At 36.9% G+C, this 23,193-nt stretch overlaps 2 protein-coding genes and 2 long non-coding RNA genes across 7 annotated transcripts; 1 reads left to right on the top strand and 3 right to left on the bottom strand.

The window, feature by feature from the left end:
* Positions 1 to 790: 790 nt before the first annotated feature.
* LOC147761203 (uncharacterized) lies at positions 791 to 7,278 on the bottom strand. The gene is made up of 2 exons (XM_087015216.1): positions 6,852 to 7,278; positions 791 to 1,071 (listed from the first exon to the last, which is right to left on the bottom strand). Exons 1-2 carry the CDS (start codon positions 6,985 to 6,987, stop codon positions 791 to 793), a joined length of 417 nt encoding a protein of 138 aa, XP_086871342.1. The 5' UTR covers positions 6,988 to 7,278.
* Positions 1,806 to 3,678, bottom strand: LOC147761205 (uncharacterized). The gene is made up of 4 exons (XR_015335144.1): positions 3,495 to 3,678; positions 2,540 to 2,627; positions 2,256 to 2,359; positions 1,806 to 2,066 (listed from the first exon to the last, which is right to left on the bottom strand). It is a non-coding gene; the product is annotated as an uncharacterized LOC147761205 (long non-coding RNA).
* On the top strand, positions 3,723 to 5,955 carry LOC147761204 (uncharacterized). The gene is made up of 2 exons (XR_015335145.1): positions 3,723 to 3,850; positions 4,542 to 5,955. It is a non-coding gene; the product is annotated as an uncharacterized LOC147761204 (long non-coding RNA).
* Positions 7,279 to 11,269: 3,991 nt separating the features above from the next.
* Positions 11,270 to 23,189, bottom strand: LOC106151943 (stabilizer of axonemal microtubules 6-like). 4 transcript variants are annotated; one of them, XM_087014584.1, is made up of 16 exons: positions 23,002 to 23,189; positions 22,290 to 22,407; positions 20,781 to 21,010; positions 20,003 to 20,317; positions 19,427 to 19,561; positions 18,941 to 19,102; positions 18,410 to 18,434; positions 18,034 to 18,160; positions 17,546 to 17,651; positions 16,945 to 17,189; positions 16,444 to 16,587; positions 15,927 to 16,064; positions 15,386 to 15,602; positions 13,863 to 13,995; positions 13,330 to 13,482; positions 11,270 to 12,506 (listed from the first exon to the last, which is right to left on the bottom strand). In XM_087014584.1, exons 1-16 carry the CDS (start codon positions 23,017 to 23,019, stop codon positions 12,325 to 12,327), a joined length of 2,448 nt encoding a protein of 815 aa, XP_086870710.1. In that variant the 5' UTR covers positions 23,020 to 23,189; the 3' UTR covers positions 11,270 to 12,324. The 4 variants fall into 4 exon arrangements, with proteins under 4 accessions (XP_086870710.1, XP_086870711.1, XP_086870712.1 ...); XM_087014585.1 differs by lacking the exon at positions 22,290 to 22,407 and adding an exon at positions 21,483 to 21,594 and having other exon boundaries at positions 23,002 to 23,184; XM_087014586.1 differs by lacking the exon at positions 23,002 to 23,189 and adding an exon at positions 21,483 to 21,594.
* Positions 23,190 to 23,193: the final 4 nt, after the last annotated feature.

Genomic DNA, 23,193 nt, shown 5'->3' with positions numbered 1-23,193 from the left:
CAAATATAATTCAATTTTATTAAAAATTTCCCCCTTGCATTTTTTTACTATGGTACTTCGTCCTCCTTTAGATATGGTACACTTACCACGCTCACAGGCTACTATGACCTTATTCAAAATAAGCTGATCCGCAAAATAACGGTTCTGAGGGCTAAATATGGCCGACCAACTTAAAAGCGATGTTCTTAATTCCCTAATGGTCCCCGTCTCCACGTGCGTCTTCGCTGCAGGGGCCTAGCAATTAAACCTCAGGGCCGAGAATTAATCCGTTTAATGGCCCGTGTGGAGGCGGGGAGACAATCACAGGATTTAGGCGGCATTCTTTTGAGTAATTGAGCCGCTGGAGGGTCGTCCCCCCTTTCCTATCCTGCTGATAACATTCTTACAAATGATGCAATTTGGTAAATGAAGCATTTTGCAGATTGGTTTTCTTAAGGTCCCGAAGTTCTGAGGAACAGGAAAAATAAGCGATTTGGTTATGGCAGAAGAATATAGGTTAAATGTCCTTTGCTTCCAAATGAAAAATAAGAAGAAAGCTTTTTTCCAGTGGATTGATTTGAAAAAAAAAAAGCTATCATACAGTTAAAGCATCCAGCGATACTTAGGTCCCATTCAGAAAAGGGGACTAAGTAGTCCGAGGGTCAAATATGGCGATCCACTACAAAACTTGTCGTCTAATCCGCTAATAGACACTGAAAAGATATCCCGTGGGGAAGTATTCAAGTGGGTCGCCATATTTGACCCCCGGACCAGCTAGTCCCCTATTCTGAATGGGGCCTTAGTGATTATGTCAATGTCGACTTACATAGGTTTCAGGAGCGTCTGTGTTTCCAGGGGGGTTAAAGTTAAAGTCTACTACATTGCCATTGCACCCAAACCTAACTGCACTGATGTATGTACGTGGTCCACCCTCGTAAAGGGCATGCTTGATCCACACGTACCACCAATTATTGAAGCCGGACGCCAAATTTCCGATATTACCTATAGGGGCATTAAAGGGGAACTTCCTTCCATCGCATGTGATAAAATGTGGTTCTCCTTTCCCGCCGCAGGTACACAGACCCAACTTAGCTGGTTTAAAAAAAAGTAGACCAGTAATTTAATTTTCGTTGATTGAAAAAAGATTGAAGTACATCGATTTAAAAAAAACAAAAACAAATTAATAAACAGGCAAAAGTAAAATAGATATATATGGGCGGCACGTACGTGATAATAAAGATTGATAGATAAAATTGAAGATAAAAGGTTCCTTGAACGAAATTGTAATTTGGAGATCCTGGTTATGGTTTGCCGAAGTATCCACTGCATGAAAAATCAGCTTTTATATATCCTGAAAGGCGATCAAAAGGCCTCCTTTTATTCACCTTCTCACACCTTTCCTAGACCTTTCGTTTTTTTAGGAAAGGTGTAAAAGACGATCTTTTAAATGACTTTTGTATAAGTGAAAAGGTATACAAATGGCCCACTTTTCTTCACCTTTTCTCTACTCAAAAGTTTAACTTTCATAAACCTTTTGCTGCAAAAAGACGATCTTTTGCTTGAAGAAAAGGTATTCTCAAGTTCATCATTCATCAACTTTTTGCATGCTAAAAGACATATGAAAGACCCACTTTTCTCTACCTTTTCCTGCTAAAAAGTCCAACTTTCAGATGCCTTTTGTGCAACTTTTCAGATACAAAAGATAACCTTTTCAAACCTTTTTATTTAAGAAAAGATTGCATTTTTCCTTCTTTTGTTACGTATTTTAATGTAATATTTATTGCCGCGATTTAATAATATATTGATAAACAGAACAACACATGGTATAAATTTTAATAATTTATTCCATTATAACATTTTTGTGCAGGTTGCGCTTGTCTTTTGAAAGTTTTTTGATAATCCAAGGACATTTGATTTTTTGTTTTGATTATCCAAGAAAGGCCCAGGAAATGTTCTCTAAATGTACTTTCAGCCAGATCCACTAGTCCTACTATATATGCATAACTTCCCGCTCTCCTGGGAGTAGTTTTCCTGGAATCGTCTGTCAAGAGAACACTTTGCCTGCCCAAATCTTTGTCTTTTGCTTCCTGAAAAATAGGATGCATGTAATGATAAATGCTGTTTTGGGTAACAGTTCATTTTAATGCTAATCAAATATGATGAAAACAATGGCAACTTTTATGATGTTAGAAGTATTTTCAAACTATGGACTTAAAGCCATCAAAAGTCTTAAAAGAGAGATTTTACAAGGTTTAAACATGCTTCTATAATAGTACCTCCTTCCTTTTTTTCCATATTTTTTGTTTCAGCTCATCCAGTCCTTTTGCTTGTTTTAGAACATCCTCCTACTTTTCAGAACTGTAGTATCTTTTAATGGCACCTGGTAAATAGATAAAAAGAGTGAATTATTTGAGTGTAATATCATGCGAAAAGTTTTCAATTAGGGCAATATGAATAATGAAATAGCTACAAGTAATGATGAAAATATGCATTCATGATTACTGCTAGGCAACTTGATTGGGCTTTGTACAGAACTTATATAGGCTCCTGTATTACATACCCCATTCTTCTCTTCCAATTTTTTTGCCTTAGTCCATCCACTTTGCTTGTTTTATATGCTGTTCAGACAGCCTGTCTTTTAATAGCATCTGAAAAAGAAATAGATATTTTAAGATAGTGAATTATTTTAGTGTAATGTCATACAAACAGTTTTCATTAATGAAAATATGAATGCTGAAATAACTACATGCAATGATGAAGATATTCATGATTACTGCTTAAGGTTCATACAGCAACATAAAAGCAAATTGAATGACTTCTGAGGCTCTAAATCAATAACTTTTCAATAACTCAATGCATCTTACTGTCATTTTTAAGTTTGCATACAAAAGAGGTGCATCATTCACACAAACTTTGTATTTTAATGATAATGAAACATGAGAAAAAAAATGACAGATTAAAAAGGGCATTCCCCCAGCATGTCTACATTCAGGTTAAAAACAAGGTTTGAAATAATCATTCGACAAATTTCTAACTGATCAAATCCCAGAATTTTTTAGGGAAAATGATAAATACAAGCCCTTTGTAAGGCTAATAACAATTTCAAGTACTTTTAATGTCATAAACAGACTGAATACATGTACAAGGGGCAATATATACTAGATTCAAGCACTTAAAGTGCTGTATGAACCCTGCGAGTGAACCAGTGCATTGATTATATAACCCTGCCTGGAATTTAGGTCAAGGAATGTAGGTCGACTCTATGGGATTAATACAGGCCAGTTATATACATGTACAGAATCTTTACTTGTACGCGGGGCCGTACTTTGACGTAAACTTTTTGCAGTGTTCTAATAAATAGGACAGAGTGTTCGATTAACAATTGTTTCACGATCGTGATAATCTTTTTTCAGCACGGTCTGTTCTCCGTGCATAAAACCCATCTTGGGCGTCAGTGACACGGTTGTTTGTTCCCTTATTATGACTGAGTGATTCAAATGTTATATTAGACCTACCTGATGCATTTACTCATTCTCTTCATCCTCATCAGTTAAAATATCGCCGCAACAAATGCCATCTTGCAAAGAAGTCGACCATAATCAATACGGTGGCTTGGAAATTATCTTCTGTGACCGGCCTACACAGACTTACAGTCCGCGCATTTTCAACCGCCTGGCCTTGCGCATGCGCAGATAGTCTGTAATGGGATATCTTTCGCGCCGATTCTCTAGCATTGACCTATAACGCAGTATTAATGGCAGAAAAGCTCGCACGGCAACCTTTAACTTCGTGTTTTACTCAAGACTAAAACAGCAAGAGACAATTATATAGATCACTATAGACACGGGGCAGACGGTCATCGTTTTACAAGGTAGGTGATATAGTGATTTCAGTTTTGTTCGCACAGTGTATGTTTAACACAAATTATAGCAAAGCATACTTCTGGGATTAAAGCGGGAATCTTTCTCGACGCACTGCATGTTGCAGGGTAATTTGGCCGTCTCTCGAGAAAGGATCGAGTTAAACTGAGTTTCATTGGGCTTGGCCTTTGTCTGTTCTAACGTTTGACCTGTTACTCACTGTGAATTTTGGAAATATATGTGCACGTCCACGATACGGGGTAACAACAAGGGGTTGTCATTTTTAAAAGTGTTAGAATATTCCCATGTGTTGGATTACAAGGGGGTGCTTTAATGTGAAAGGGGATGGATTCGACTTAGACCCCATTTCCAGAGATTAGATCGATCTACTTTAGATCGACCTAACTCCCTGGGGGTTCACGCTAAATAGCTGTCAGCCGAGCGGACACGAAAGTTAATTACCCCCTTACAGCTTGTAGTAGGCAGGACGGACATTTAAGCCGGATTATCTGACAGTAATCTAGTGAGACTCCCTGCGGGGAGAGATCGATCTAAAAGCTCTGGGAATACAGCCTTATACAACCGAAAATGACACTATTTAAAACAGCTGCACATTATAGAAAAGAATTAAGTTCTCAGAAAAATATTGTCATGTGTTTTTGTCATGTCTCTATTATTCAGTATGTCTTTTCTTTTATAAAGGAATTGGGCGTCACAACGATGAAAAAGCAGTGCCTGTCGTCACAAGAAAATAGATGAACATCTTAAAGAAGGCAGCATTCCTGTGCTCCTGTTATACATGAATTCCCAGTCTGCAGCTACAATAGAAATTGTTAACCTACGTGTATAACCTCATTGTGTTTACCTCAGACCCCCTCTCCATCAGATTTATGGAATTAAACATGCTAAAATGGTAAAGGGGAGACTGACTCGCTCTGAGCAAGAGAATAAGTAAACAGTTATGTATGGTTGATAATTTTCCTCTGATATTAAGATTAACTACAGAAGTGTAAGCAAGATGAATGAAGGATATGCAAACAGTCTGTCAGTAATATAACCAGTTCCAATACAAACAAATTCCAATTGCATAGCTGATTACTACCTATCCAACTTCGGTTAAATATTTCCATCATGCCCAGGGCCTTACTATTAGGGATTATGTAAAAGGTAAAACTTGCTCTCTGGAGTCTAAAACACATAATAACAATTTTAGAGTGGTTTTATCCTTAGAAACGATCCCCTGGTCAGGCAAACTATGGAGAGGTGACCTCTGACATTTATTGTAATTATAATTTTTGACTTGATACAATCAATGCTAATACTGACATAACTGCAAATAACAAAGTTAGTGATGAGAGATCCTATAACCTTTTTTGTCAAGGAGGGGTGGTTTTCTGTTAAGAGACGAGCCTCTAGCCAGGCAAATTATGGAGAGGTGACCTCAAACACTTTTTGAACTTGGTGCAATCAATGCTAAAATCCTGACATTACTGAAAATAACAAAGTTAGTGACGAGAGATCCTATTGCCTTTTTTGTCGAGGAGGGGTGGTTTTCTGTTTAGAGACGAGCCTCTAGCCAGGCAAATTATGGAGAGGTGGCCTCAAACACTATTTTGACTTGGTGCAATCAATGCTAAAATCCTGACATTACTGAAAATAACAAAGTTAGTGACGAGAGATCCTATTGCCTTTTTTGTCGAGGAGGGGTGGTTTTCTGTTTAGAGATGAGCCTCTAGCCAGGCAAATTATGGAGAGGTGACCTCAAACACTATTTTGACTTGGTGCAATCAATGCTAAAATCCTGACATTACTGAAAATAACAAAGTTAGTGACGAGAGATCCTATTGCCTTTTTGGTCGAGGAGGGGTGGTTTTCTGTTTAGAGACGAGCCTCTAGCCAGGCAAATTATGGAGAGGTGACCTCAAACACTATTTTGACTTGGTGCAATCAATGCTATAATCCTGACATAATTAGCTACTGTCCAGAAGCATGGAGATCATTTCCTGTGAAAGTAATTATCTAGGCAAATATGGAGATGTGACCTCTGACATATAATTTTTTATTTGCTGTATTTAAACCCTGACAATATTGGAATAAAAATATAGTTACTTTCGATTCTGAAAGTTGTTTGTCGTTTAAAGCGTCAAAATTACATGTCTACCTCAAGTGAAATTCGGTGAACACTTCTTCTACTGCTCTGAATGCTATATATTTATACATAAACTCCAGCCAATGCAAGATTGCATAATTTTTTCTCCGAAATGCAAATCACCATATTCAATCTATCAGTTAAATACTTTAATCAAAGTGCAAAACATTTCATCATGCAAACAATTTGCAAAAGTATTCGCTTTTTCCATAATGCGCTTAATGTAAGATACGGAATTAAGTCCTGTACATAAAATAAATAGTATACATACAAAAGATCACCACGCATTATTATAAAATTAGTCTTAAGCTTTCAGAAAATAAAAGTTAACAAAATGAGACCTTTCCAGTTAACAAAAGCTGGAATGTAAGGTGGCCTTTCGCAGTGTAAAAGGTGATAGTTGAACTTTTGAAAACTGAAAGTTAATGAAAATGTGAATGACGGTCTTTCCGAGACGTAAAAGTTGATAAAAAGATGACCTTTTACAAATGAATGGTGAAAGATGACCTTTTCGTCAGGAAAGGATGATGAAAGATGAGGGATCATCTTTCGATAACATTTTGTAGATGAATGAAAGGCGATAAAAGGTGTTTTTTCATGCAGTGATCGCGGTGACGGTCTGTTATAACGTTCTTGTCAACTAATAACTTTAGATTGTTATATGAAGTGAATGTAATAATGATAGCTCCCAGATGGCTCTGAGTTTGGGCAATCTGCGTGGAATAAAATGCATTCAGACAACCGGACATTCATGCGAACATTGTACAATTATACCTATTCTGAATATGTATATATGTATATATGTATATATACACTTTCCACAAAATCACAAAATATCTGTAATCTACTGTTAATATACTTACCAGCACATGCAGCCGGTGGGACCGGCAGAAATGGGGCAAGTCCCGGGTCAGGTAATCTCGGATCGTCGAATTCAATGGCAGAGGCCAAGGCAAATTGCAGTATGATCGCGCCTAGAAAGAACCCTTGAAGCGACATGGCAATAACAATTTCAAGAAAAAATCTCAGGCCGTGCACTTGATAATCGTGGAGTTTTTATAAAATGGGCAACTCTCTTACTGAGCTTCGTTACATAAATTCTTTCTTTTTTAAATAGCTGTGATGTGTATGGTTGTGAGATTTGTGACGTAAAAGATGTAGGGATAATTAGAGAGAGGAGGAGTTGAACTGTTTTCAGAGTTTGCCACGTGCTCTTAATGCAAAGTTTAACCAATAATTTTACCAATTGTAATTTGACATACGCCCCGTTGGTCGAAAGAGGCTATGTCATAGTTCATACTGCCGACGACAACTGATGGTTAAAGAGGTTTCTTTTTCTGGAAAATGATGCGGGTAAAAAGAGACGTAATTTCATTTTATCTTCTGCTGTCGCAACACTGCTGGTAGAGGTAGGCGACTTTTAGACCCTACCCACATACCTAAGATAGATCGATCTATACCCAAAACGTACCAAGAGGGTCAAACATGGCCGGCCACGGAATATAGTCAGTGTCTATTAGCGGATTAGACGGCAAGCTTAGTAGTGGGTCGCCAAATTTGGCCCTCGGACTAGTTAGTCCACTGTTCTGAGCACAGCCTAACACGTAACTTGGTTTAAAGGAGTTCGGGTTGTGGAGGCACCTGCCATAGAAAATATGACCTGAAGGGTCATATCTGAGTAGCAGAATATCGACGGGAAGAAGGGTAAAATATTTTTTTTTAATAAAGGGTAACTACCCCCCCCCCCCCCCCCCCCCCCCCCCCCCCCCCCCCCCCCCCCCCGTCAAGTACATGCACATGTATATTTGTGTGTAACTTTCCGAAACCCTTTTATCATGCCCCTTATTATGACCAAGTGCAGTTGAATTTGTTCAGTGTGGTAACCTATCTAATGTAGGGTACGTGCGCCCAATCTAGGGGGATTTTGTTTTAACATAAATAACCTTTAAAGGTTATCTCTTTATATCAAATGTTTTTTTTTTTTTGTGTTTGCCATGCATAGGCCTACTACTACCTGTATATTTCGTAGATTCCACCCTGGGTTAAGACGGCTTTGCTACGACTCCCTAAAAAACGAAAGACTCGTATCTGTTTAGTAAAATACAATTCTTGTGCTTATAAGGTATGGTCGACCAAAATTGGCATAACTGTATCACAGGCTTATACTTTCCGCATCAATATTTCAAGAGCGTCACTTTAATCCATTATTCAGTTATTAGTGGTGAAGACAGGCTGCCAGCTCTCTACGAAGGCAAAGGAAAAGGAGGGGTGTAAACGTATCACTTCCTGTTTCCCAAAGCTGTACACGTTTTCAACTTTTGCAGCCGCTTTAAAATGTTGGTCTTTCTTCTCTTAGTTATATTAAAAACTAACACTAAAATCAGCAAGAGCGTTAAAGTAGAAAATGGATGAAAATACTCTTTATGATGTTCAAAGATTTATAGATAAACATGGAACTTCAAATTACTAAGAAGTTATTATAATTAACCTTATGACAAAGCTTCGTGTACCCTTTACCAAGGACACAGATGGATTTTTTTCACAAGATATTCGCAGATTCTCTAGCTAATTCTTGCACATATCTCCATTTCTCGCGTTGGAGAAAAGTGCACAAACTAAATCTGCGTCGCTGATAGATGTATGAAAAAGCTAATCAATAACATGTGTTCATCTATATCATAAGAGAGGAGAGGTCCATCTTTGGTCCCGCTTATCTGAATCGTAGTGAATACCCGTACTATGCCACCGTGCACAAACGTTCCATTAACTCTGGCGATGTCGAGAAATTGTTGAATACGTGCTAATGCCATTTTACTGCTTTTGATTTCCGACCGCAGCCTTTACAAGCAAACGCTGATAGTGGTGCCTAAATGGTACCGAAGCTTGGAGGGGGGGGGGGGGTTGTGTGGCATATCCCGACGATAAAAGATACTTCGATTTGTATGTTGGAGCTATATCATTTTTGTGTGACTAAGGCTTGAGGGATTAATCATTGCATAATTTAAGCCCAGAACTGTACTGTATACATCTATAACTCAAGTGTTACCACGCATATCATAATACGCCCTTGAAGATATAAGATGGAAGAATTCACAATCTACGCACCTTGACTTACATCAATTATTCAAATATCCGTGATAAAGAGCAGATTTGTAGTTTTGTGAAGGAAAGGGGAGAGGGGGGAAAACTAGTCTTAAACTGTTCTCCAAAGCACTGGCGACTTTGAAATAGGCATTTTAGACACAACCAACAGCATTGTTCTAAGGTATGAAACACTGTCTTATGAACAAAATGGTATGAGGAATGCTTAATGATTTTATCAAAAGGTAAGTGAGAAATAATATAGAACTACTGTCAAGCTAAGTTATGTCTAAAACCCACTTAACCCTCAATCACCTTTCAGGGGCCTCGCAGGCCCGGACCCATGTATCTTTTGCTCTCTCTTCGTTCGCATGAGGTTTTGAGCCTGGTCCTTTCATGTAATCCTCAGGCAACTTATACCCCATCAATGGATTAATAATTAGTTTTGAAATAATTTACACCATATGTAGAAATTAACTTTTCCAAAAGTTAGTCCCATTTCCTGGAAACCGGGCCTCTGAGGTCCGGTCCCTTGATAATTTTACTTCCACATGGGATAAATAAGTCTATGTAACCTCAAATATCTTTGCTATCAAATGCTTTACACAAGCAATATCATGTGTGCTATGACTATCAGTATGGTCAATGAAATCTGCCTGTGAAAGATTCAAGACCTGGAGGAATTATTATTTATGAGTAACCAGTCACCTTGGTCACCTGATATGCAGATATCAGTTTAAATCTATCATTATTACATACCTGATAGACTGCGCTACCTTTGCGAAACTTTCCATTTTGAGGAAAAAAAAAAGATTTTTCCGCATGTTCCATACACAGTGTATACTCACCCAGGTGGAGGTAAAGCGAGCAAAGGACCGTTGTAACATGAAAATCTGACTCCCATGAAAATCTGACTCCCCCAGTCAGATTTTCATAATGAAAATCTGACTCCCCCCATGAAAATTTGACTCCTTCTCCACAAAACTTCATAAATCTTATTTTATTTGAGTATATGACTGTGATCTTGTAGTATGTAAAATGGAGGATACATTGGCACTTTTTTTTAGTTTGCAGGTGAAAATTTTCATGAATAATAAGAAAATTAAAAATGTGCACTTTACCGCCCATTGTCTCCCTTATGAAAAAGCTATTTATTTGATATTGGATGATCATTTCTACATCTTTCCTTTAAATTTACTTTATAAAGATTATATTGGAAATATTTGAAAGTTGGATGGTAAAGTATTGGGTGAAAAAACTAAAAAAAAAAAAAAAACATGAAAAATAAGAAAATTAAAAATGTGCATTTTATCACCCAGTGACTCCCCTGTGAAAAAGCTATCTATCTAATATTTGATGATCGTTTCAAAATCTTTACTTTTACTTTATAAAGATTATATTGGAAATATTTGAAAGTTGGATGGTAAAGTATTGGGTGAAAAAACTAAAAAAAAAAAAAAAAAAAACATGAAAAATAAGAAAATTAAAAATGTGCATTTTATCACCCAATAACTCCCCTATAAAAAGCTATTTAATATTTGATGATCATTTCAACACCTTTCTTTAACTTTTACTTTATGAAGATCATATTGGAAATATTTGAAAGCCTATAGGGAGTCAAAATCCTATGGGTACAAGAATGCAAATTTATTATCCATTTAAAATCATCAGTCCCCATTTTTCATTCAGCTTTGGGAAAAATGAGAAAAACAACAGCAAATATAATTGGAGTCAATGGGGTCCAAATCCCATGCATATGAAAATGAAGAATTTAGTAAATTATTTTCACCCAGAATTTTACCATTCCAACTTTCAATTATTTTCAATATATTCTTCATAAAGTATCCTAAAAGAAAAGATGTCAGAATGATCATCAAATATCAAATAAATAGCTTTTTCATAGGGGATTCCTTGGGTGGTAAAATACAAATCTTTAATTTTTTTTTTTTCATGAAAAGTTTTACCTGCAAACTTTTTTTTTTTTTTGGGGGGGGGGGGGGGGGAATCAAAATTTCATAGGGGGAGTCACATTTTCATTATGAAAATCTGACTGTGGAGTCGCATTTTAGGGGAGTCAGATTTTCATGGTACACCGGGCCTCCGAGGCCCGGTTTCAGGGTTTACGTAGGGTTCCATTTCCTTGTGGATGAGGGTTAATATAGCAGTTACAGAATAATAAAATCCAATGAAAACTTGCTGCTTTATTTCAAAAAGTCATTTTTATTCACCATACAAAATGCTGCCTGTAGGGATGTGAACATTACAATTATGAAGTATGTCATAACATTAACAAAGCATTTTTTTCAAAGTATATAATTATTTTACACCCATGTTCATTTATTTGGTAATATGATAACATAAACGGACAGATCAGAAATCTGAAATAACGTTCAAAACCTAAGGTGAAAACCGAGACGGAGCAAAAGCAGTCTGAAATAAATAGAATCACATACAAAATAATTAAAAAAATGAAGCATGCAGATAACAAACCCCATGCAACACTTTAATTATTTAACCTGTAGGTGGTAATCTATTAAAGTGTAATGTCATGATGAAATAACTGACATTTGAAAGTAAAATAACTAACAATCTGTAAAATATCACAGTCTAAGACTGAAACTATATGACAAAGTATTAATTCTGCATCATAAGAATATTTACAAATTTTACATCGGTAAAAGACGCACTTCATGCAGATTGGTTAAATTTCTATGAGCTCAAAATGAAGGAAAAAATGTTTAATAAAACTGATTAATTGTAAATAAATCATGCTATCATACTGCAGTAAAAATTCAACAGCAGACACCTTAGATGGAAACCATCAAGACCAATAAAGTTAAAAGTGGAGAAAAAATTACTCTTGATGATGTTTAAAAAGGTTACAAATAACCATGGAGCTTCAACCCATGACCTTACCCCAAAACTAGGTCAATAAAAATGTGTCCATTCACTAATATTTTTTAAAATGCCAGAGAATCTGCGTATAACAATAGACATTTGCAATGGTTTAATTTTTACATAGGTAATCTACCCTTGATATTTTCATCAATTGATTATCTAATTTATAAATCTATTTAAAAAGATGTCTAGAAAAACAAACTTATAGTGATTTTGATCATAATACATTCGTTTTCATGTATTTCATATTGTAATTTCACAATCAAGAAACCACTGTGCCTAATAATTTAATTTAAAAAACTTTTAAAAAGGTATTTGCTCTTAAATTCAGTTCCCCATATTTTAGGGATTAAACAGTTAGCGGGCTCGGTTTTCCTTGCCAGTTTCTCCAGGTTGCTTTCCCCAAAACTCATCACGTCTGCTCCGAGCCCTTTCTAGTACTTCAGATGCTAGAGAGCAGCTTGATGCCAGAGATCTTGTTGAAGTGGATAAAGTATCATCATCTTGTTTTTTCCATTCACCCAGTCTTTCTTGTGCTTCTAATTTTAGGAAATAAAAAATTTAATAAATTACAATGTCTAATTTTTTTAAAGGTTAATATATTAAAATATTCTCCTTGCATATTTAAAGGTGCATTTGAAGTGAGCTGGCATGTCAAATTTCTGCGCAATACCTGACGAAATGACCTTAAAGACAAACCAAAAAGCATTGCTTCATATTAAAAAAAAAAAAGAAACATCAGAACTGATATTTTCTGCAATTGCTGTGTGTGCTGTATATATGTCCCTTGTCAGTTTCCGTTAAGTTTGCAATTTGAACACTTTTTTTTATGAATGATGGATTAATTTAATTTATTACTTGGCACTTCTAATAAATTTAAGTCTTATTAAGCCTTATAGAAGTGTTTTATATGCACTAAAGGGAGTTCAACCTCACTTTACAATTATGTAACTTTAGGATTTATACAGAAACTATCAAAATAATAAATATAAAAAATGTGTGTGTGTGTGTGTCGGAAATGAATAAAAATAGTCCAACTTATAATTCCTATGAAAAAAGGGAAACAACTAAAACATAGAACCCAGAAGAATGCTTCAAGTTGGCATGCAATACTACAACATTGTCAACTCTTGGTCATTATCCAAATATTCAAATATTGCTAGCCAGTGCATGAAAATGTCAATACATACAATTTTGAAAATGTATTTTGAATGTATTCTAATCTCCTTTTCTTCTTTATAAAAATCATCACAAATTTGAGAACTAAACATGTATCATTCAACATATAGTAGTGCAACAACATTATACAACAACAACAATAATTATAATAATAAAAAATAATAATAATCCCCCATCACTCACTCAGTGCTTCTAGAGTTGGTTTGGCATATGTCTTCCCCATCTGTTCAGGGATAGGAGACGGATAGTTTGGCGGCTGCTGAGGCTGACGTTTCTGAGGCATGGCTGTCATAGGACGCCCATGCATAGATCCAGAGTTGGGGCGATCTCTTCTGGCTGGGAAACAAAATTTCAAGGAATACGAGCATGAAACATTTGAAATATAATTTTTAATTAATGACAAGGAGCAGAAATGCCTCTTTAATTGGAATCAGACAAAATCGTTCTTGTCCATTTCATTTTTCTTGCTGCTGAAAATGTGTTCCAAGTGGACTTATAATTAAAAAAGTGACAACAATCCTAAAGATGGATTATCTTGAGAAAATTATGGAATGATAAAATATGCATGACCAATCAGTGCCAACTGTTTCTCACGCAGAAATAAAAAAGGTATATAATTAATGGTCTACTGCAAACAACCCAGTCTTGGTAGGATACAAAAGGTCATATTCCATATCCTTATATCAAGTTATATGCATTCTTTTTTCCCCCCTTACCTTTGCTTGGTTGTGGACTGTGAACATATTTGGTCTCCATGCCTTTATCGTAGCTGACGCTGTCGTCAATAAGCATGTGGCTGTCGCGGGTTGGCATACCAAAGGTGGGAGAGGAGCCCTTAACAGCTGGCGGCTAGATTGGATGAACAAAACTTATATATAAATATATATATATAGATATATATCCTGATACTAAGAAAGGACTTCACATATACATGATATACTGGCCTATTACCAAAATGGAAGGAGGTAAATTTGCTTAGAAAAATATACATTGTGATAAAAATATGCACAAGATTACAAAATAACTTCCACTCCAAATTAAAAAGTGACTTAAGTTTAACCTTAATTAAGTGCCTACATTGCTCCCACCCCACTCTACAAATTATAGAGTCCCCATTAGTTTCTTTTACTTAAAAAAACAGTTTTAACAACCACAACAAACACATCCAGAAAAGAAGAAGAAGAAGAACTGTTTCTATTACCTGGATACAAGAGCCTTGTGAGGAAGCAGGGAGGGTGGACAGTGGCACACTTAGACTTTTATGAGGCAAAGACACAGCACTCTGATTAGTATACACAGAAGGCATGGAGGCAGCAGTGGGGGCTGAAGTGGTCTGACTGCTTGACCATCCAGTTCTGATAGTGGACGATCCCGCCACAGCTTGACTGGTAGCTTGCTCTGTGGACGTTGGGTAGCTGTGCAGTAAGCTGTACACTGAATCGCGTGCTGAATGTGATGCAGAAGCAGTTGCAGTGACAAGAGTTGGCACGCTGTGACTATGGGGGACATTAATGCACCCATGCTCTTGACTTTCTTCTGTGGCAGAAACGGGTGCAGAAGTTGTCCTTCTTGTTGGGGCATCTTTTTGCCAGTGAGCCCGTGAAGAGGGTAAAGATCCCTGTTGTTCATGAGCTCTCTTTTCACCCAAGACCCTTCCTCTGTCTTTATCATCTGTATCAGCTGACCGAGATGACTGATGAAATGGCACCTGACTGGATACTAGGGTTGTTGTCCTGCTTCCACTGGTTGGATAGGAATAATAGGCACTCTCTGTGGTGGTCTTAGAACTCGACTTCCTACAGGTCATTTGGTCAGCGGTCATATTTTCAGAAGATGTTTTAGGGTGTTTTTGGCCTGGCTGTTGGTCAGTAGTGGCATCATATTGACATTCCTGGTCCCTTTGACCGTTCTCGTCCACTGCACTGACCATCCCCTCGTCATCGCTCACGCCACAGCTGCAACGTCTTGGTTTGTTCTTGGTCAGAGACTGGGTTTCATAACTATGGTGCCTGACCTGGACTGAGGCATCATGACCACCAGTTACATTATTGCTGGTTTCAGCAGTGTGGTGCACATCACTCTGCGGTGGCAGCAATGGGGCATTTCTCTGAGAGCAAGCAGCTGTATGTCGAGGGTGAGAAGCATCGGCAGAAATAATAGGAACAGAATGCGGCTTGGAAGAGGAAGAGGAAGAAGGTGGTAACACACGACTAGTACTAGCGCCACACGAACAACTTACTCCTTCCTTCCGTGGAGGTTGGTTGGACATTGTACTGCTGCTGCTGGTGCTACTGCTGACACGGCGACCCCTGCTGGGTTGAGATTGAGGCTGTGACTTTTGACTTTGTGGGGGTGTTTTTCTTGGAGTTCTCTTTCTAGGAGGAGGTGAGGTCAGGAGTGCCCCGCCCACTGCGGGTGTTGTGCGATCCAAGTGATGTCGTTGTACATTAGATTGTCTGGCAGAAGAGAAGAGGAATTCAAAAAGTGATAAAATATATCAATAAATTAAGATCATTGGGTTATATATTGATCCACCAAATTCAAAATGTAGAGGGTTTTCTTTTGACTTTGAATAGGCTGCCTTAAGAGACTGGTTTTATATGATTCAAATACCATTAAAATGCCTTGTTACACAGCAAATTTGTTCATAAATGACAGCAACAGACATAAACACTAAAATATTGACTATTCCAATTACTTTTCAGTTTGGTAAACCACATATGCATTAATCACAGCAAATAGGTATAATTATAGTTATAACCCTCATCATTTCAGCCTACCTCTGAACCTGTTCCACTCTGAGCCGTGGAGTAGGAATTCTACCTTCATCATCATCATCGTCTGCCCCAAGGGTACCTTCATTGTCAGACATTGAGCCTGACGTTAGCGTACCCTCTGGACTTGCTATTGACCCAATTCTGAATGAAAAAATTACAGCCAAACATTATCAGTTACATTGTGTGCTAAGCTTAGACTGCTAAACTCAGATAGATGACTATGTTAAATAGATTTTGCCATGTCAGTCTTCGAACATTTTAGTGAACCTAAAGAAAGTGAATGTAATGAAAATATTTTTGAAGATGTTGAGATTATAGCAGTATGAATTCTATTTTTCACCTAATAAAAATAAGGATAAAAGCTATTTGCTGTTCTTTGTCGTGTTCTTCCAACACTTGAATATATTTTTGTTATGACTTTCTGTAACTGACCACTGTTTTAAATTATTAGGTCTACAAATATAACTACTCTGAAGACATCTTCTAACTAGCTTAGCTTGCATGTGGGATCTCTTCTTACCCTGAAGCTCTCTCATCTTCTTCACTCTTCTCCCACGCTAATTTTCTTCTGACTGGTTCAGATCCCTGAGGTGGGGGAGGTCGAGGAGGAGGAGCAGCTCTCTTGGACTCTCGAGGTTGCTCATTCTCTTTGTTTTCTTTTCTCCTACGGACAGAGCAAAATAAATGAATGTCAATTATAATGTGCCTCCACACATCTGCAGTGGTCATTGTTAAAGACTATAATTATAGCACATAATTCTTTTGAAGAACATTTTTGAGTTTCAATCAAAAAATGAAATAAATAAACAAGTAAATGAAAAAAGAAAAAAGAACTAAGATCCTTTCAAAAGTATCACACAACTAGCTCTCCTCTCTCTCTCTCACACACACACACACACACATGCATTTATCACAACAACCCGACCCCCCCCCCACCCCCCAACACACACACACCAATCTCTTGCCTTTCTTTTCTGTTTTCTCTCTCAACTTCTTAACAACTTTAATCCTTCCACCATACCTGTGCTTCTTAGCTGGCTGTTCCAGAGACAGTGCAGACAGGGTGCTGCTCTCGCTGACCTGATCCCACAGCTCTGCCTGCTGGGCCAGCAATTGTGCTAGGTGTTCCCTGGAGAAATGTGTTCCCTGCGCTCTCTTCCTGTACTCCTCCGCCTTCTTCCTCAGTTCTACGACCTCAGCAAACCAGTTGGCGCCAGGGGAGGGGGGAGGAGGTTGCTGTCCGGCCTCTGCGTCCGATTCGTTTTCCTGCAAGAAGCATATTTTGCTCATCATTCAAGGTTTTAGTCTTTTTGCCATAATAATGATGTGTCTTGAGTGTGTCAGATTCTGGTTCGAGTCATGGCAAAGTCTAAACCCCTTTGACACTATTAAAAATCACAACATATTCTTTACTGGCACATCAAAAAATAAATTAATACATAAATAATAATAAAAATAATAAAAGGCAAAGAACTGATTTTGACCCATCATAACATAATAATAATCCAATCATTTAAATAAAAATATGGTCCTGTCAAGACTTGCACCCTTACCTTTACTTAACATTATATATTAGTGATTATAATCCATAAATATAGCCCTTCCAAGATTTGCACCCCTACCTTTACTGGCATGATATGAGGAGGGTTAGCGCCTCTCCAGGCTCCATCCTCATAGGTATATTTCCATGGGGGCCTGAAATTGCTGTGGTACTCTGAACGATAATTTCTGAAATTATGAACACAGAAAAGTAATATCGATAAATTTTAAATGCTGGTAAATTATGTTTAGGTATATTTCCATGGAGGCCTGAAATTGCTATGGTAGTCTCAACAATAGTTTTTAAAATTATGAATACAGAAAAGTAAGATCACTAAATCTTAAATTCTGGTACATAGGTTATAGTTTAGTTAACATTTCTGAAGTTGAAAAAATAAAAAAAGATTCCTTCACAAATGTACACAACAAAACTGAATGAATTAAGAAATAAGTGATTTAAAGTAAATAAACAATTTCATTGTCTTTTCCACTAAGGAAAATGATCTTGCTGTCAGTTTAAGACCTTCAAACAATAAACTTAATAATAATAATAATTATAATCAAATCTTACCTGTATTTTCCATGTGGGAAAAATATCCTCTGTGGGTTGAGTGACTCTTTGACCAGTCTCTTGTCATCAGGAGAGGTGACCTGGTGAATCCCAGCAGGAGGACGCTTGTCAGGACTTAACCGGAGTTCTGGAACAAGATATAATTGCAGAAAATATGTTAAAGGCTGTGAGAAATTGGAGATGAAGGAGTGACTTGAATAGAAAATTTAGCATACAAATATAACCTATTTTCAACTTGTTGAATATAAACCTAATAATCTAAACTAAGCTATTTGAAAAACCTCTTAATTGTCTTTTTTGTCTGATATGAAAATAAATATCAAATACTTCACCTAGTATATAATGTAAATTATATATAAAGAAAAATGTTCCATACCTGCTTCACTTTTACTTCTCTTCATCTACAATGATAAAAAATCAGAATTTCATTATCAATGCATTTTCTTTAGTTTCTAACAAATCAGTTACAAAGAATTTTTTAAAAATATGCCAAATAGGATCACCATACAGTGATTTAAATTCATTATATATAGGGGCTCTCCACCACACTCACTATGAACATAGTAATATATATGCAAGCAAAACATCTGGAGAGCCGCATTTTGTCTATATAAACTGGGTGCTTGAATATTTAAGGCTTCAGCTGGTATATCCACTCGCTAGTGTCATATGTAAATTTATTCCTATAAAACTTAACATTCAATATTACAAATTGATAATAATAGAAATTCATAATATTTTATTTAAAAATCTAAAACACACTGTTTATCATATGTATAGTCACCAGTCTTAAAAATCTGGCACATTGTGTCTGCCATTTCATGGCATACTATGTCAAATAGCAAATTTCAAATTACTCAATCAACAACAAAAAAGAAAAGCACAATTTTTAGTAGTAAGACTATACCTTGTGTTTCTTTCTTCCTCCCTCCGGTCCATTCTCACTCTTCTTTGGTTCCACTGGTTTGTAAAAGTCTGTCCAGGGTTTGAACTGGTTGTTGTATTCTGTTGTGCGTGGAATGTTATCACTCTTGTAAGGGGGAAGATCCATACTACTGTTGTATACAACCTAAATAACCAAATATACTGTATGATGAGAAAAGTATAATGTTTTTCACCAAAGGTTGTACATTTTGAACTAAGACTGAAGATGTTTTTATTCTTTGAAACCAAAACTACCATGATAATTATTTAAAAAACCTAACGTTCTAGATAAAAAATTTTACATTTGAAAAAAAAAAAAGATTTATGATAACAATAACATTTAATGTTTCCCCCACACTTTTAGAGTGGCAGATTCTATCAAATATCTATAGAAATACATATGACATTATCAATCCTAACAATAACACCAACTTAAGCTATTTCCTGAGAGTACCACTGGGCCTCCTACCTGTTCAGCTTGCAGTAATGGCACAGACTCCACAGGTTTCTTCCAGCTGAACTCTTTCTGGTATTCAGAGACCCTCTTTGGGTTCTTCGGCCTGGGTGGCGGTACCCCTGCTCTGTACTTCATGGCATAATCCGGCTGAAATCAGGAGTAATGGTAAAGGGATAATTAATTTCAGGACAGAGAAATTGCTTAAACAATGTTTCAGAGATCTGTGATTTTTTTTGTAGAACTAACAGACCATAATGATAATTAAATTGACCTTAAATCTCTAAAATAAAACTAAGAATCACTCATGTCACTCTTCATTGTTGGCTTAAACCAAGTGAGCTATTGCATAAATTTCTTACAATTTTAATGTATTGCTGGTAGGAATTTATTTCCTTAAAATGTAAATAAAACTGAGCCAAATTACAGGAACTAACAGTCAATAAATATTAACCACATTTATTTTTAAAGATATAGTTGTTTTATAAAAAATGAAGAATTATTTTATCCATTCTTGTACTATCACTTCTAAATATCAGCACTTCTTTTTATTCTCTGCTTTTCTCCCCTTTTTCCCCCATAATCACTTACAGGAACCTCCTGTCCAGAATCAGCAACCCCTTTCTCCATATCAGTCTGCACAAATTCGTTCATCATTCCTTCCCTCCTTTCCCTCAGTGGCTCTTTCTTTCCAGTATCAATCTGGACTTTTGGTGGGGGCGGTCTTTGCGGTGGTGGGGGTTTGGATTTCGTGGGTGGCGGCGGTGGTGGTGCAGATTTTATTGCTGGAGCAGGTGGCACCCTTGGTTTCCCTGTGTCAACATTGACCTTGGGTGCTGGGGCTGGCCCAGGCTCGTCTGAACTGGTGCCATTTTTAAGTCTGGCAGCTTGTCTTTTTCCTCCAACCTAGGATATAGAATGTGCTAATTCACAGACTCGTATTCTATTCTATGACACTATTATATGAACCTAATTGTAGGGAAAGTTTGCTTGGTTTATCCCACGTAGTACTAATCACCTATAACTTACTTGTGCGGTTTAAGAAATATGCAGGAATGTTACTACTAAACTGATCCTTTCCCTTTTCAATTATGTAATATGAATTTTCCTGAAAAATGTTTTAAAAAAGAATTTTTTCCAAAAAAATGTTTTATGGTAATATTTGAAGTTGATTCAAATGATTTGAAAAGTCAGTAGGCACCTTGTAAAAAAGTACATTATCATTAGCATCATTATTAATGTCTTAGACCCATACTTCCTTAAAAACCATGAAATATTTGAAAGCAAGAAATATGTATATTTAAAATAATCACTAAAACAAAACCAATACAGCAATACTAGTAGTATACATTCCCCAACATTCTCTTACATTGAAAGTCTTTGCCAAGGCCTTTCGTCGATCATTTTTCAAGTTCCTGTACTTAATGCTTTGACCAAACTTGGTCTGATCACCTATCAGCGTGTACTCGTCTTCTACCCGCTGCCCTGACGACTCATACTCTCCATTGATGTATTTAGTGGTGGCTGTGGTTGTGAGAGGGATGGGCTTCTTCTTTCTCTGCAGCGGTGGTTCTGTGGGTATGCCGTACATGCCCCCACCTGGGTGAAAAACAGCATGTAAGGTACCTATGTATGTACGGATATTGGTGAAAATGTGTACAATACAAAGCAAAGCACAATCCCAGCATATTAATATTATGCAAAGAGAAATCATTTTATAAGATGGCATTGTTTTCTTTCCTTTAAAAATCTTGATCAGGGAGATTGATGTTAACTTAATTTTTGTGATAAAAGCATTTTCATGGTGTAGATTACCCAGGTAAGCATTCTAAAGCGAATATGAATTTTGTCAACAGTGATCTGTGATCCTTAGATGGAACATGGTTATGTGACTTGGATGCATAATTTTTTGGTTGTAATCTTTAACTCAATACTTGAAACAGTAGTCAATACAATTACAAAAATACTAGAACATAAACAAAAAGCAAAAACTATAATGCATCTAAAAAATCTACAAAAATACTATATGCAGCACAAATGTACTAGTAAGCCATTTCCCCCTTTGCCTTACTAAGCGAGGTGGGCTGTCCTGCTGGAGGCGCCATCTGTTCTTTTGTGGGTGAGAAGGAAGCACTCTTTGGCGAACTCAACCACGTGAACTTCCTTTGGTATTCTGATGAAGGCTTATAGGAAAAGAGGGAAATAGAGTCAGGGAAATAATAACAGAGATAATTCAAACAAATAAGCTAATGAGAAAAACCAAAAAACACCTCAGAATAACAAATAAGCTAATGAGAAAAACCAAAAAACACCTCAGAATAACACTACTTGTACCTGGGAAAAAAAAAAAAAAAAGAGAAAAAATATACACACACAGAAGCTATCAGGGCAGCTAAGGTTGGAGCTATAAAAAAGAAAAAAATCATACATATTACACAAAACAATGACGGCAAAGCAACCAACGCATCACCAGGGTCATGGCAAAGGCAATAAGCACAGCCCACGCCTATCTCACTTCAAATGACACCATGCACTAACACTGGACCAAAATATCCATCCATACTGTACTGACCTAATAAAATTAGTGTTGTTCACTGTAAACCATTAATATTAGTTGTATCCAATTTTTCAACAAAAGTTCAGCTAGGGGGTATTAATAGTAGTACCGCAGGGGGCGGGGGGGGGGGGAGGCTTTTTAAGGAAGGATGGGGTTGGTGCTTCCCTCTTTTAAAAAAAAAGGATGGGAAGATGCTACTGTTGGGACTGCCTATGATATTCACAATACCAATGGTTTATTTTGCAAACTGAAATTGGCCATGTAATGAGTATGGAAGATATGTTAGTGCCATATAATAAGAATACTCAGATGAAGACCTACTGTACTGGCCCAAGTCTGCAGAGGATAAGCCTGCTACAGGTTGAAGTTGTTCTTTTGTTGGTGTTGCACCATGGTATGAATCATTCCATTTAAAACTACGCCTGTACTCAGAATCAGTCTGGAAACAAAAATAGTATGTCATATGGATCAGTTAGAGTCAACAATCAAGGAACTTAAGGAGCTCTGGAGGTTCCTATGGCCTAGAGATCAACAGACATACTGGTAGTTAGGAGGTGATAGCCCTGTATATGCTTTGCATCTTTCATATCTTGTTGCTGCTAGAAAAACAAGTGACAAATATAATGGTAATCAAAATATTGATATTCCATTAAGAAATGGGAATGTGTGATATGCTTACCCGTATCAAAATGTAATCAGTTTTCATTATATATGGTAGAAAACGTCATAGCACAGACTGGTAATACTACTGCATGTAATAATAGTGCTACTAGTAATATAATAATACATGCACTCCTACAAGTATTATTGTATTAAAATAGACACATTCAATAACTTTCCACTAAGATACGTGTCCCTCATACATTGCTTTTGTTGCTTAATCTAAATCTAGGGCAGTCATGGAATGACAGTTGTCAATGTAGCTGTCAACGTCACCAGCATTGCATAGGCTAGCACTGAACAAGTACATTTAGAAGGCAATGCCACAGCCGGCATTCGCGTTAAACCTGAGTAAAAATATTAAAATCCAAACCTTAAAACGAACTGGCATCGTTGCGATCCTTTCTTAGCACTCAGCAGGTTATTCTATGTGTGCATTTGGCTTTCGCTTACACCGGTGTCATTTAATCGACTGCAAACAACTAAGGGAACAACAACAGTAACATAAACTAACATTTAAAGCGTCTTTCCGGTCGCGCATGCGTCTTTTGTAGAATTTGGTATC

Source organism: Lingula anatina, chromosome 6, assembly GCF_051362555.1.
Source record: "Lingula anatina isolate TDL-2025a chromosome 6, LinAna3.0, whole genome shotgun sequence".
NCBI lineage: Eukaryota > Metazoa > Brachiopoda > Lingulata > Lingulida > Lingulidae > Lingula > Lingula anatina.
This window is presented reverse-complemented; position numbering and strand designations above follow the sequence as displayed.

Excerpts from the sequence above, each read along its gene's own strand:
- LOC147761203 (XM_087015216.1), bottom strand. The coding sequence starts at position 6,987 with ATGTCGCTTCAAGGGTTCTTTCTAGGCGCGATCATACTGCAATTTGCC. Across the intron at positions 1,072-6,851 it reads CCCACCGGCTGCATGTGCTG|CTAAGTTGGGTCTGTGTACC; the intron begins GTAAGTATATTA and ends TTTTTAAACCAG.
- LOC106151943 (XM_087014584.1), bottom strand. Across the intron at positions 21,011-22,289 it reads TGCAGACTTGGGCCAGTACA|GTGGGGGCATGTACGGCATA; the intron begins GTAGGTCTTCAT and ends TTTTTCACCCAG. Across the intron at positions 13,483-13,862 it reads CAGTCCACAACCAAGCAAAG|CCAGAAGAGATCGCCCCAAC; the intron begins GTAAGGGGGGAA and ends TTTGTTTCCCAG.